The 15,904-nt window shown below is 43.9% G+C and overlaps 1 protein-coding gene across 1 annotated transcript in view; it reads left to right on the forward strand.

Annotated features, from left to right (window-relative positions):
- Window positions 1–11,808, forward strand: part of DR1 (down-regulator of transcription 1) — a 62,157-nt gene extending 50,349 nt beyond the window's left edge. Inside the window, exons 2-3 of the mRNA XM_069641835.1 lie at window positions 3,570–3,733; window positions 9,019–11,808. Of these exons, the coding sequence (XP_069497936.1) occupies window positions 3,570–3,733; window positions 9,019–9,162 (308 nt within the window). The 3' untranslated portion in view covers window positions 9,163–11,808. The remainder of the gene's footprint in view (window positions 1–3,569; window positions 3,734–9,018) is intronic.
- Window positions 11,809–15,904: the final 4,096 nt, after the last annotated feature.

A 15,904-nucleotide genomic window follows, 5' to 3' on the forward strand; every position in this document is an offset into this window, starting at 1 on the left:
TTCATTGACTCAAAGAGATACCACTTTGACACATTACTCTGAATTTTATACTTGGCACAGGAGTTATCATGTTAGGGTGTGACAGCTCTGATTCCCATCACACAAGCTAAAGCAAAAGCAGATATAACATAACACCAATGAACAAGATTGCTATGTGGGCAACAAGCATGTTTGAATAGATAAACAAATTGCCACTTGTTCTATTACTTAACAGCATGAGTAACATTGGAGTTATGCTATATTACATGCCATCGGTCTCATTGCACTCAGCAAGTCCCCATCCTTCATTTGCGTTTAGAGCAGAAGGTGCTACAAATGAAACAGCGCCTTCTGGGGTTTACGAGTTCTGCTCAGCTTGGCACGGCTGTCCCTTTCCTGCTGCTGCTCTGGACTCCTCTTCCCCAGCCCCGCTGACATCGATGGACCGGCAAGTCTGCTGCTCCCCCACAACCCACTCCTTTTGCTCAGGCCTTCTAAGTAAGAAGGAACATTGTGTGTGTCATGTCCGCTATCTGGAAGAGTAGGGCCTAAAGCCCAGAGTGTCACTGTGCTTGTTGAGTACGATCTCCTCAATACAACTCCATTAAGTGGGTTTCAGCACCTCCTTAGTGAGCTTCGCACTCATTCAGTGACTGCTTCCACTGTATTCCATGGGCCTTGGCTTAGCGAAGAGACTGGTATGTCACTTGATATGATACGATGGGTTATTTATAACACGCTTAATACCCAGACGTTTCTAAGCGCGGACCCGGGGATCGAACCTGTATTGATCCGTGTCGTCTTGCTTCCAAGGGGAGCACGTTGCCCCTGAGCGATCCTCCCGAGACTTTTTTCATCATAGTCTTGCATATGTGCACCAAACTTCTATTGTTGTCGGCTTATTTCCTGTCCTTGTCTCCTTATCAGATGTAACACTTAATGGTGTGAAGTTAACGCTTGCATCTACTGGTGTGCAGTTTAAAAAGGGCAGCTACCGTTTGTGGTTTTGCTCATCTGCTAGAACAGGAAAGCACCACTTTCTGGACTTTGGTTAGGCCAAAGCATATTCGCCCAGCAAGCGTGCACGCTATCTTTCTGTCTAAAACGAGTGCTGTATGTTTGACAGCAACCATTATATTTGATGAGTATTTTACAGCTGTCATTTACATTTGCCATTTTTTTCACTGGCTACAGGCTCATGGACTATGAAAAATTGTCTTAACTTAGTTTTGTTTTTATGACACCGCCCTGAAGACAGTTGTTATAGATCAAAGATTTGTAGCACTCTGAAGCCGTCACTAAACCTTCTAGGAGCTACATTTGCAAAAAACAGGCCGCCTATATTGGTGGCAAAAATAAAGCATACGCATCCTAGCACTGGCGAGTATTAATTACTGTATGCAAAAGTAAATGAGTTGCTTGATAAATATGTGAGTGCCTAGAAACCTATTGTAGGTGCTACACAAAATCAAAATAAATGACTGCATCACACTTTCAACAGTTAGCGGTAATTGCCAACACAAGCATACATTAGTACATGTATTTAACAGTGAGGTATTCAGGACGAGTCCAATATATTGTATCATTTACATTTGCCATTGTCTCACTGGCTAGAGGCCGCATGAGCTATGAAAAACTGTCTTAACTTAGCTTTGTTTTTATGACAAAGTGGCCAGATGAAGATTATTTTCCATGGTGACTAGAGAAGATGGGGGTCCGTGAGGAAGAAAAATAGTAAAGAAAGCAAGTCGGCAAGGAGAAGAAAAGGAAGCAAAATGATATTCCAAGAAAAGAGAAGATTGGGGTTGATGGCAAGACTATGAGTAAGAATGGTGGGGGAGGGAGAGTTTGCCCACGCTGCTGCCACCCTTGAGGAACAAGGGGTATGAGTGCAAGATGAAGCAGATAATGGGGCAGCGGGAGTTGCAGAGTTGAATTAAATAAGCCAGGTTTCAGTTAAGCAGATGACGTGGGGACGAAGGTGAAGAAAAGTATCCAACAGGGTATGAGCTTTGTTGCAGAAGGATTGCATGTTCCACAGTACTACATGGAGTTGGTTAAAGGTGGATAAGGGAGATTATCAAGGTTGCGAAATTGGAAGTGGGAATCATTGGACCTATAGATTGGTATGGATTGAGACATGTTCTGCTGTATGCAGGAAAGGGAGTAAGAGTGGATAGACCATGAATGCAGGTAAGAAACTGCAAGGGTTGATCAGCACCATAAGTTTAATAGAAAGCAAACACTCAAGATTGGTCTTAGGGCATGGTGCAAAGGAGAGTAAAAGGAAAGAAAAACTTGGTAATCAAGCTGAGGGCAGAAGGAGGAAAGAAAGAAAGGAGGGAAAGGAGGAGTCATTGCACATAGTCTGGTAGGTGTCACTGATGTGCCGCTGACAGCCGCAGAGAGTGGTCCAGGGACTTTACCTGACTTTGCTGGACTGCACCCTGGAACTGAATATAAAAACTTCTATTTAAGTTAACATCAGATTGCATTGCAATCTCGAAGGTTGTGCTGTTAGAAGCACACCAGTGTCTGTCTGTTTGTCCCATGCAAGTCACAACGCTGCTTGTGCCCAGTGAGAACTTGCAGTCCGCTGACATCTAAACTGATGAAATCTGAAATGGCTGATTTTTGCTGGATACTGCCATTGATCATTTGGGATGTTACCTGAGCCTTGAGCATAGTAGAATGATGTGTGGAAGTGTTCAATGTTTTCATTTTTCTTTTTTTTCTTTTCTTTTACTGTCGTTTCATGGGTATTTTTGTATTGCTGTTATTTGCTTCTGATTCAGTGTTGTGAAACCTCCTGGTGATGTGAAGTAAAAATTGAACATCCCAGGTTGTGGTACTGCATGATCCTCGGCGTGATTTAATGGACACAGCTGCTGCCTCCACCATGGTACCCCTTCTCCATTCTACGGGTTCCTCAGCAATTGAGCGATGTTTGTATCACACACATGTTGGATGGCACACCTGAAATGCCCCTTAAGCACTGCAAAACCAGAGGGATGCATAGAGCCCATGCTCTGGAATTGGGACAAACTGGCTCCAAGTGATGTCAGTATTTAACATAAATTCTGAAGCCAAACCAATCCAACTTTGTGAATCGTACATACCTGCTGGAGGACTTGATCCTGCTGGACAGTGTACAATCCCTGGCTTCTGGACATGAGGTGGTCCTTTTAAGCAGCGCTTCTGCTTTTTCAGTCCTTTAGTTGCTATACAACCGCATAGCCCATCTTTCTTTTATCAAACTCCCCAATGTGGTTGTTTGTAAGGTTCAATGGCTGGTCTGACCATATTTGAGAACAGGCGCAGTGATGATCATGTTGAATATGTCTACTCTACGCTATTGAACAAAATGTGTTCACATATTCAAACACTTATAGTGACTGGAATACTGTGCAGTATGTATGCTTATGATGTTTCCTCTATGCCATTTTGTTTAGGCAGTGTTGTTGAATGTTAACTGCATGTGAACATAGAACACAATTGCAACGTGATATGTTGACATGGTAGTAGCTACATCAGTGTGCTTTATTAGGTTTTTTTGACTCTTGTAAAACTAACATGTGCATTTGTTCTAGCATTAGAAAGTCTTGGATTCGGCTCCTACATAAGCGAGGTGAAAGAAGTCCTACAAGAATGCAAAACTGTAGCATTGAAAAGAAGAAAAGCCAGTTCTCGTTTGGAAAACCTTGGTATTCCTGAAGAAGAATTGTTAAGGCAGCAGCAAGAGTTATTTGCTAAAGTAAGTAGTGTTGTCGCGAAGGATTCACTTTGTATATATTTATGTATTGTCTGAGTAAAAAGCATTGTTCCCACTTAATTGCGCACCACACATGGAAGCAGACTTCTCATAGTTGTATCCCCACACGCTTCACTTCTCATCTTTTTTATGTAAAGGCAATGTTCTCCTTTCATGCCTGGAACCTATGGCCTCTCGCAGTTCTGGGTTACAGACTCCCTCAGTGTCCCACATCCTTTGCTCCTCGCGCTCCCTGAAAATTGGGGAAATACAAAAACTTTTTTTTTCTTTCTTTTACCTCACCATGCCTTTTTATCACAGCCCCTTCCAATGCCATTTATGAACACAATTCCATAACCATGTAGCTACTCGGCTCCAATGTTAACTACCTGTCTGATCTAAAATGCTAGCAAACTGTACAAAAGCGGTTCCTATGTGCCCTGCGAGTCAGCTTTTTTTAATGGCTACCAGTGCTATTCATTGGGTCTTCCTGCCACTGGCCTCTTATACCAAGCTCTTAACGGTTGTATGCAGCCATACAGATGAGGGCTGTATCTGTCCCTTTTACTTGCTAAAAATAGGCAGATACTCCCAAAAAATTGCGAGTAAAAATACTCCCAACAAAAAATAGGAAGCACACACACACACAACCTTGCGCTCCTGCTTTCACTTTCACCCACACAGCTACATGGATATGTTTGGACCAGTAGCGCACATATTGCCACAGTAAGAAACTATACTAATATTACTGCCTGATCAGAAGCAGTAGACCTGTATCTTTTAATGTGCTTGAATAATTGGGTGCAAATAAATAATTATTTCTAAAGCATTTACGTTTTCCTGTTAAAACATATTTTTACACGCTTATACTCCTATTGGGTTTTGGGTTTACAGGTTTACTCCCTAAAATAAATAAATAATAAATAAAAAAAAAGTTAAACTTTACTCCCAACTTTAAAAAATGGGGAGAAAAATGCTCCCACTTCCAAATCTTATCCGGAGCACTGATTGTATCCAAATAACTACACATGGGTAATTCAGGGCAGAAAATTAAACACTACCATAGAAAAGACGCATGCCTCTTGGAGACCCGCTGTTAGCCTTTGTATCAATGTTGGTATTCACTTTAAGCCAATGAGGTATCAATCTTGACTTTCCTAAACTCCTTAAGAGATTAATCACTGGTAGGTAAGCCGGTAAGCTAGCTCAGTGGGTTGAGCGCTCACTGCTGCATCTGTGTGATCTGCAGGTCTCAGGTTTGAGTCCCGGCAAGGCCAACTCAGCCTTTCATCCTTCTGAGGTCGATAAATGTGTTTTTTGTTGAAGTATAAGTTTTGGAAGAGCAGCATGTCTAACCACAACATGTCTAATGTATACTTCAACAAAAAACTGTGTTTCTTAAGTGTGAACATCAAACTGGGTAACCCACAGTAGGCAACCCCGAAACGGTCCTGATTGTTATATACAGTCGATAAATGAGTGCCAACTTCGGTTGGGATGACGATGTATGTAAATATGTTCTATGTACAGCACTTAGGCATAAGTACTACATAAATAACAAATCATTAGATCCAGGACTGCGCCAGATAAACCACACTACCCCGGTGTTGCTGCCACCATGCAGCCAGACAGCACCGTGCCTTTCTCTACAGCTACAGACCTTCCTGAGGTATGAGCCAGTCTCTCCAAACTAGGGGTGTACCGATATTCAGCTTCAATTGAGTATTCGGCTGAATTACATCTGAAAATTAGATATTCTGCTTCGGCCGAAATATTTAATTATCACTCAAAGCCGAATAGTTTCCCCTCAAGTACTGCTGCCTGGAATCATTCAGGCATGTCCTGTTTATCCTTTAAAGGATAATTAAGCAAATGCTGCTGTCATTTAAACAAAGGGGGTGGTCAGCGAATTTCAGAGAATCTCTCCAAAAACACCAATATCCTCAGGAAGGGCTCAAACAAAGGAAGTGAATCCACACTATCACAGGCAGGCATCTGCTATTTGGGACTGGTTTTAGGGTGACTACAACCTCCCCAGTCCTGGGACACAGGCATTCAGTAGCTAATGATGGCCATCTGCTCTCACATACAAAGAAAGGGACAAAGAAAGGTCTTGTGAATTCCCTCAGGTCTTCGAGACAAACCAAGACGACCTCCATTTTGTGAAATGGAGGTGGTGTCAAAGGGGACCCCGCCAGTTAAGATAATTTCCACCTGGTGGAGCCATATTATATAGGCTAAAAGCCACCACCCGCCTAGCCACTGCAACACTATGGGGAGGGCGGGGGGTACCTCCGGTGCTATCCCTAAGTTAGGCATCATATGGATCCTGAAGGCAAACCCCATAAAACAATTCCACACGATCAGATTTGGGATGAAGCTTGGGATGGGAGAGAAATAAAGTTAAAAACCCAGAAAAGCAATCACAAAGTACATAAATCTTGCCTCATGAAATAAAAGGTGAGCTTTCTATCCAAGTGTGTACAAGATATTCTATTCCTCCACCCCCCCCAGCCCCCTCCCCCGCAATTGCTCGAAATGGACTCGGTGTGCCTTCTCAAAGACAGTGGATTTTTTTGTTTTCAAGTGGGTACTCCGATCCTGGTTAACCTGTTTAGCTTCTGCATTTCTAGTACTGATTTGAATCCTCTTTTTCATTAACCATGTACACTTAGAATCAGTAGCTCATGCTCCAAGAACAATTTAGTTTGTCGAATTGTACCTTTCACATGAGCCTATTGTCATACAACCTTCTTGTTTTTATTTTATTGAGCATTTGTAAGGCGCTTTATACAGCAGAATTGTTTTAGGCTAAAGGGAACGGGGGAAATAAACAATGGAAAAACAGTAATATACAGTTGTGGTCCTACTAGGCATCGTGGCATTCAGGCGTGCAAGTGCATTGAGGGAGATGTGCAGGGGAAGAGGATGGGGCAGGGAACAGAGGAGTGAACTGGTGATGGCCGGGCGGGAAGTGCTAAGGGGAGCCAAGGAGGAGAACCTCCGGGTAAGAGGTGACTCTTAAGTTGGGATGTGGCGCCACCAAGCAGGTGCCTGCAGGGCAGTGCAGCAGGGAGAGGGGTTCTGGTATTGACTGGGAGGAAGGGCCTGGAATCCTGTGAGATTCATGAGGTTCAGGCCACCAGTCACAGCAGTAGTGGGGTGATAAGCAGGGAAGGGAAAGAGGTCGAGAAAAGGTGAGCAGTTTCCTGAACTTAAGGAGGTCCGGCTCAAGTCTGAAAGGGGCAGGGAGACTGTCCAAAGGGAGGCAGCAGCGTAGGAGAGACCGGCCCCCCACTCTCTGCCTGGAGAAGCTTTTGACAGAGTTGGAATTGGAGGAGTGTAGGGCTCTACCAAGGGAGTATTTAGGGAGGGAAGGTTGGAGATGGCGTGGTCCCAGGCCCCAGAAGGCCTTCTGGATGACGCAGAGGGTCTTGAATTTGATTCTTGCAACCCCGGGTGCCAGTGGATAGATTCTAGGGCTGGAAAGATGCGGCCCTTGGACTTGAGGCCAAGGATAATTCTTGCAGCCCTTTTCTGGTTTATCTGGATGGGGTGAAGGGAGGAAAGAGGGAGATTGAGAAAGAGGCTGTTACAGTAGTCCAGTCTGGAGAGAACCAGAGTTCTGGAGACCTTGAGCTTGTGGGGGAAGGAGAGAAAAAGAATGCCTCTGAAGATGAGGAGCTGGAAGTGGGACTTCGTGGTAAGGTCTATGATGTGAGGGGTGAAGGAGAGAGCAGTTGAAGATGACCTTGAGGTTTTTGGCCTCACAAGATGGTGGGGTAGAGGGCCTGAAGAGGGTGGCCAGCGGGTAGGAAGAGAAGAGGGCACAGGTGACCCGATGAGGAGGATCGCCGGCATTGAGGCAGAAATCATTTGCTGCACACCATGCCTGAATTGCGGACAGTCGGTCGGGGAGGAAGAGGGGGGGGGGGGGGGTTTGAAGGACAGCTGGGTGCCATCAGCGTAATGCTGGGAATGAGGAGATCAGGTGAGCAAGAGGGGCGAAATAGATATTGAAGCCATGGCGATAGGATAGGACCTTGATGCAGAGCATGGTGGAGGAGAAAGGGCCCAGTTGCAGTTGGGAGTGCCGTTGGTGAGGAAAGTGGTAAGCCAATCCAGTGCCTGGTCATTGATTCTGAGGTTGTTGCCGACTTGTTTCATGAAGATGGAATGGTTGACCATGTCAAAGGCAGAGGAGAGATCGAGGAGAATGAGAACAGCAGGAGAGTTGGAGATGAGATTTACAAGCTTGGTTTTAAAGGTGTTAAGGAGAGCAGTTTCCATGCCTCTGGATGCCCGGAATCCAGATTGATGGTCATGAAGGCAACCAACAAGATCAGTGTGGAGGATCAGTTGGGGGCGGACCAACTTTTCCAAGAGTTTATCCAGGAAGGCGGTAGTAGAGATAAGGCGATAGTTCGCTGGGCAGGAGGGGGGGTCAGCAGACAGCTTTTTTTAGAAGAAGGTGCTCAAGTGCTTGAGAGCTGGAGGGAAAGAGTCAGTGGCGAAGGAGTGGTTACAGAAGTCAGCAACAGCTGGGCTGAGAGGAAATGTTGTCCTTTATGGATCTGGAGGAGCAGCGGAGCACCTATTTGGAGGAGGCCTTCATAGAGCAGACCACTTTAGAGACCTCATCCTGTGCTATGGCCAGGAGAGAGTAGAGTGAGGGGGGGGCAAGAGAGGCAGGGGAGCAGGTGTGGTAGAGGAGATGGTGGTGGAGGAGACTACTTTTTTCAGCATATGCAGAGCAGGTGGTAGAAAACGCCTGTTGATATGGAAGAATCTCAAACTGGCTATGACACTAGGAGGAGAAAGGTGGCTCCTACAGCCTAACCATGCACCTATTTAAAGGGAAAGTGAGTCTAGGATCCATGTAGACCATTGTGGAGGTCCATTGTTGGAGCTAGCAAGATGGATGGCACAGACAGGACTACGTCGCAAACCTTGAAGGCGAGCTTCGGAAGGTAGTTATCAGCAGAGGCTACTTCGTTTTTCACTTCCACCATTTCCAATTTGATTAGTGTGGCCCAAAATATTGCAGTGATCAAAAGAAAGCAAGTGCAAAATAAAAAAAAATGATTCTGTCAAATTAGCAGCTATTGAAGTATTCTTCACAAATGTTATTGTCTGCAGTTTAGATTTCGGCAGAGCCTGTCCATTCTTCAACTTGTCAAAATCACACGTGATTTGTCATAGCTGAATGTTGATAGTTTAAGTATTTATGTATGTAGCGGGAGCATCACGTGAAATTATTTTTGTAATGCTATTTTGTGTTTATACAGGCGAGGCAGCAACAAGCAGAACTAGCGCAGCAAGAGTGGCTACAAATGCAGCAAGCAGCCCAACAAGCCCAGCTCGCAGCAGCTTCAGCCAGTGCATCCAATCAAGCAGGATCTTCACAGGATGAGGACGATGACGATATGTGAAAACTTTACCGCTGGATTCTATAAACCTCTGCAGCAAATTTTCTCTTTGCGGAAAGGAAATCATGAAACGAATGCTTCTGCCATTTTTTTATGCATCTTGGTGGACGGGCCATTGGTATTCTAGGGATGTCGCCTGTTAAGTCTTAGCTGTCGTGTGCTGTACGTGCTAAACTCTCCTTTTGAACTGATGTAAATTGAAGTTTCAGGATCCTCTTGGGGAAGAATTTTTAATGTTCTTTATGGAAATTTTAGATAGTGAGTCATTTATTTGATCGATAAACAGTGTTACACCACACTATAATACAACTTTATAGAAGAAAGTAAGATTTATACAGAAGCTCTCCACATGTTCGAATTTCTCTTCCCTTTTAACTAAACTATAAAATCTTACATGGGGGAACATTTTAATTTTTTTTTTTTTTTTGGAAGGTTGGGCTTGAGGGTGGGAGAAGGTCTTTGTTACCTGATAGATGAAGTTGGTTATTAAAAGCCTAGCCTGACTTCTCAGTTTTCTAAATTTTCAATTTTAAAAATTGGTGTATATACACACACATCTTTATGTATACATATAACATGTGGCAATAAAGACTACATTTGTGAAAATTCAGTAGTATACCTGTTGACCAGATTACACAGAGGTATGTTAAATAGGAGTTGTACAAATGTCCTTATTCTTTGTATCCGAGTGACTGTTTTATTATGCTATCCATTAGTCGAGCCATTTCAATACAAACCAGTTCCGAATGCAAACCCTTGTGTTAACACTTGATGGTATTAAATATACAATCTTACTATGTTCACTTTTTCCAAATACGAATCTGGAACTTTGTCAGGTGAGAGTTATTCCATTGGGACTAGCATATGCGTATATAGCAGAAGCAAAAATCCATTGAGCATGTTTACAATATGGAGGGGCACACGTTTTCAATTTATAGTACCCTGGTTGGTTCAAGTTTTTTTCTTTCCGTTTTTCATTTTTCTTTTCATCAATTCAGGTAAGCTGTGACACAACCATGTTTAAGTTGTTGTTTTAATAAGGTAGCAAATAGTTTTGTTCAGTGTGTTATTAAAGCATCCAACACATCTGGAAGGCACTTCTTATAGGTCAGCGTATATAGTGAACTCGTTAACAATTGCTTCTTCTATGCCTGTTTGCATCAGTGGACCAAAACCGCATCAACTAACATTGTGATTGAAGGCACCGCAATGCTGGCAAAGTGGCATGCATTCGTGATCTGTCTTTGATGCTCGTAAGACAGTACTTGTGGTAGCCTCTCCTAATGTGATGAGACCCTTCACACACACACCCCATCGAGTTTGCTACTTCTAATCTGTTCATATTTTTTGTTTAAATCTAATGGCACATGAGGTTAGTAGGAAGTTACAGTGAGTGTTACTTTTTTCCACTGCCTCCACTTTGCAGACACCCTCCCGTCTACTCCCTGGTCCTGTCCCCAAAACCACCTCCACATGTATGTTTTGAATGCCCCCTCTTGATCCTTACTGCCCTGGTTTTTGTTTTCTTCCTTTCGCGTTGTACGATTGGGGTGCTCGTTGAAGAGGTGTTCTCTACTGAAACCTAACGAATCTGGTACTGCCATCTTAAAAGTTAGAACGATCTGTACAAGGATGCATGGGCACTGCATTGGTTTTTCAGCTCTGCCTCTCCTTTCAGCTCCGCTTCTCACATCAGGTTATCTTCTATATTTAAAGAAGGGTTGTGAATGCTCATTTAATGCCTACACCTTGTCATGCAGCACCAACACACAACAGCAGAGCTTTTTTTAATGTTGACCTATTCAGTGTGACGTCAAACTAAATCAGAAATTCCCAAGGTTAACACAATCTACTGATGGGGTGCGGTGGAAGATCATTGCATTGCCATTTAAGACAGTCTACAGTCTACAGAGTGCATATCCAGGAGTTTCAATTGGACTGAAGAAACAAGATTCTGAAAACTACTCAAAGCGGCCTATATTATGTCTTTGGTACCCACAGGCCCGTCTATCATCAGAGCCCCTATTTTTCAAAAGACCCTCGCTATTGGCAATGGATGAGAAAGGCTTGATGGAAATATTACATGACCATTGCAGTATTCGACGACGTCTGGCACAAAACACAATATGAAAGTCTGTAGCAGTTGATATGGGATGCAGTTGGCCATGTGGATATTAAGTAGTAGTTTGAGTTTCAGTGCAGTAATGCCTCCAGTGTTTGAAGCCATTTTAGATTTGTTAGTGATGCAACAGGACCATGGAATCTACTTTCTGTAATGTCAACAGGAGGACGTGTTAATATGTTGAAGATATCAGATGGATACTGCATGGATCAACATCAAGATGTGAAGTTTTACATACCAAAGGTAGTAAAATCTAGTACAGTGAGTAATTTATTCATGTAGTGTTGGCCTTTCGAGTATGTATAATGAATTCCTTTGTTTTCCATTTAAAATAGTCCTTTAAAGCAAAAAGTGTTGTTTTTCATCAACTTGATTTTCCTATGCAGAGTTCAGGCCTCTACTGCTGCACCCACTATGTATGGTATAATTGTGTTGGTCCGATTCTTGTGATGTATACTTTTGACATTTGTGTGCTTTTTTCATATGCTGCATTTCTTAAGCAATAAAGCTCTCCTTTGTTTTATAAATGTGCGTCACATATTTTGCTGTTGCCCATAAAGGGTTCTGTTTTTGGAGGTCGTTATCTTACATTTAGACCAATTTCTTTCACTGCTCTAAAGCATCCGATTCGCTATAGCTGTTTAAATGATTTCATCGCACTACTCTATTCCTTAAACAGAATTTTACTGATTTTATTATCCACCCACAATAAGCAGATTACACGGGGTAACCGCCCTGATTAAACAACATAAGTGTTTATACTACAATACTACACAATTAACCATAATCGAAATAAAGACAATAGTCGGAGCACGATATTAAGTGTTGAACAATTATTAAAAGGCTGAACATCCGTTTCAATAATCTCGCAAACATATTGATTCCCTTTATCCTTTCCAGCCCTCTACTCCCAACCCTGTCCCCCCAAATATCTCTTTTTCCCCGCTCTCTCTCTCTTTTTCCCCGCTCTCTTTTTCCCCGCTCTCTCTCTCTCTTTTTCCCCCGCTCTCTTTTTCCCCCCACTCTTTCTCTCTCTCTCTCTCTCTCTTTTTCCCCCGCTCTTCCTCCCCTTCTGGCTGAAGCATATCAAACCATCGTTATCCCCTATGCAAAAACTGATTATCAAGAACTAGTCAACAAATCGTTTGTGTCCCTTACTATATTACCAGGGTCAATAAAGTCTTCAAATATTGCAGTCTTTAAATTTGACTTGTCACCTTGCTCCTGACTCTACAGTGCTTGCTTCTATGTGCTGCATAATATTCCAGGAAGGAGAGCCAGATCATGTCAATGTGGGCATGCGTCTCCAACAATGCTGCAGTGATGCTGTCCAGCCATTCCCTTTTCGTTTGTAGCATGCTACTTTTCCATCTGATCGTGAGGCAAACGCTGGCTGCCAGAAGTAGATTCCTAGGAATATGTGACAGCACTGTGCTTGCCCTCTTGGTATCCGTCTATGGCCTGTATCCAACCTAGGATCTCTTTCCAAAACATATGCCCTTTTTGACAGCTTCACCACTAATGCCAATAGTCACAGATTGCAGAGCAACTCCTGCAACAGTATGGCGTGACCCCAGGGTACATTTTCGCTAACCTTTTGTGGGGTTAGTTGCCAATGCATTAGTAACCTTCCGTTGTGCATCTTATATTGCATTGATATGGACCATACTGCTCTGTGTATAATTGCCCAGGTGTCTGGACAATCTTGCAACCCCCAATTCAAGCTCCCATTTGGCCTGTGTGCTAGGTTGTGGTAGGTGGCCCCTTGTGACTGGTGCGACATACAACTGTGCTATTGCTGGAACTGTGCTGGAATCACGATGTTCACTCAAAATGTGCTCAATGGGGTTAAGTGGTCTTCGAAGTGAGTCTCCCCAGCACAAATCTAACATCACACTTCTGAGCTGTAAGCAGCACAGCAGTGATATGACAACGCCTTGCTGTAATGCTTCCGGTTCTAATGTTATATAGGTACGCTCCTTCCACATCTGCGCCGCCCTAACCAAACCGCTCTCATATTGAGGCTGAAAGCGGCTTGGGTCAACTAACAAAACTCTCATGGAGGGGTCGGGGGGGGGGGCAAAACAACTGAGCAGGGATGGCCAAGAAGTTACTCCCTGCATTTTGCAAGGGGTGCCGGAGTGACCATAATAGCGGCAAGACTGGGTGTTCACGAATTCAACGCGGCATGGCTCTATAAGGGACCCAAAGCCACTCGCCTAGGGTGACTAGTGCGAACAATCCATTCTCAAGGCCCACCCATTGTTATTCAGTATTCTCCTACAAATTATCCAAAAGTACCTGCAACTGTGTCGCCCTATAATACTCTTAAAGATACCCATACCTCCCTTGTCCTTGGGTGTTATCAACATCGTGTATAGTATACAATGTCATCTGCCTGCCCACAAAAATGCGAGAAGGGTACGCTTTACTTCTGTGTGGAATGCCTCTGGGATAACCACTGGTAGTGTTTGAATGAGAAATAGCCTAAGGAGAATGTTCATCTTAATTTATGTAAATCTAGCCGCCTTGGAAAGTGCTATGTTGGACCACCGCGCCAGATATACTTTAATGGCATTCCATAAGGGGGTATAGTTCGCACAAAATAGATTTGATGTAATTTTAACACCCAAGTATTTGATTCCCTCTGCTTGTAATTGGAATCCTCAATCTGTTACTAAGCGATCCGGGTGGGAAATGGATTGGCGCAGCACCAGGGCCACGGTTTTATTTAAATTAGCGCAAAATCCCGACAGGGTGCCATATTGCGCCCAGTGGCAAAGAGGGCTGGAATCGACTCTGCTGGATTAGTGATATATGCTAGAATATCATCAGCAAATGCTGCCAATTTATACTCCCACCCTTAACTAATCTGCCCTCGTATTTGGATGTTAGGATGGCTTGTGCTAATGGTTCTAAAACCAAAACAAACAAGAGGCGACAGGGGCCAGCCTTGTTGAGTGCCATATAACAGGACTTTGGCAGTGGCATTACAGTGTAGTGCCCTAGCTCCGGACATCCATTGTTGGCCTAGCACCGCCCACCGCATTACTGCCAGAAAAGGCCACTTGACCCTGTCGAATGCCTGCTCTGCATCAATGGACATTAAGGTGGGACAGTCATCACATTCACTAATGGAAGCAATCAAGTCTAAAGTTTTGCAGGCATTGTCCGCGCCTTGTCTACCCATTACATATCCGACCTGGTCAGTAGTGTTAGTATTTGGGCAAGACGGCTGGCTAGAATACTGCGTAGATCTTGGCGTCAACATTTATAAGTGATATTGGAAGATATGAAGCACATTCTATTACGTCCTTGCCTTCATTTGGAATGACTATAATCCTTGATTCTGTGAATGAGGCTGGGGCTTGCCTGGTCCCTAAAATCTTATTGAAGCGTTTCACAAAAAAGGGCGCTAAAGAATTGCAATAAGCTTTATAAAAGGCTGGTGTAAACCGGTCCTGCCCTGCTGCTGAACCTGCCTTCAATTTGGAAATGGTGTTCTGGTCTTCCTCAATCGTTGTTGGGCTGTTCATCACCTGGCTTTTGTAAGGGAACCTTGCAAAGAATTAGGCTAGATCTCCCTCTGCTTCCCCCCCCCTTTCCGGTGTATACAAGGTCATGTAAAAACGGGAGAAGCATACCGTAATCTCTTTTGGATTGAGCAAGTATTTCCCCTTTTCATCTTTTACAATGGGTACCGCCTATTTGCCCTCTGTTTTCGTAGGCATGTAGCTAACAACTTTGTTGCCCTTCTCAAAGAATTTCTGCTTTAAATATCGCAACTGGGTCAATGCTTTGTTTTTCCTTGTCCCCTAATCGCTCTCTGGAGCGATCTTATGTGCCAACATTTCCTCTGTTATTAGGGTGGGACCGGAGAGACGATTCCTTTTGCCTATTTAAGCGCTAGTACTCTCAGCACTCTCTGCCCCCTCTGCTATTAAAACTCCCCGGATCGTGGCCTTAACTGCTTCCCAGACCATGATTAGTGTCGGAACCCGTGTGCCATTAGTGATAAAATAGTTACTAATTTCCTCAGTGAGCGTCGCTCTAAACTGGGGGTTCTTTTTATAAAGAGTATCATTACAGACCCACCTACGCTGTATATGTGGGTGAGGGCCTAGTTCAAGTTCTAACGAGCACATTTCGTGATCTGACCATGCTACAATTTTCGATAGCCACCCCTTGTACAATATGTCATATGCAGCTTCCATGAACACGTAGTCTATTCATGAATGTCAGGTGAGAGGGAGAATAAAAGGAGAACGCTTTCTTCTGTGGTGCATTCTTCACCACCAATTAGATGGTTGTTTCTTAGGCGGTCGGGAAACCTTCATCGAACATCCTTCTTTCAAGGCATATTCTACCGCTTGTACTTCCTGGCCCCTGGGGCATGGCCCATCTTCGGGGTGAAGGTTGTGTCCTTGTGTGTTGGACCTCTTGGCATATGGGTTTTATTTTGATCCGTTCCTTGAGAGCCGGATTGAAGGATCTCCAAGACCCCTCAAGCCTCTTCTTCCGGTGTGTCTCTAAACCCCTCACTGTCCTACTCAGTTTAGCAAAAATGGGAAGCCCCACCGCTATTGGGTTTCATGCTCACGCAGCCAAGTCGTTAACAGATGT

Source organism: Ambystoma mexicanum, chromosome 1q, assembly GCF_040938575.1.
Source record: "Ambystoma mexicanum isolate Mex_15411 chromosome 1q, UKY_AmexF1_1, whole genome shotgun sequence".
In the NCBI taxonomy this organism is placed as follows: Eukaryota; Metazoa; Chordata; class Amphibia; order Caudata; family Ambystomatidae; genus Ambystoma; species Ambystoma mexicanum.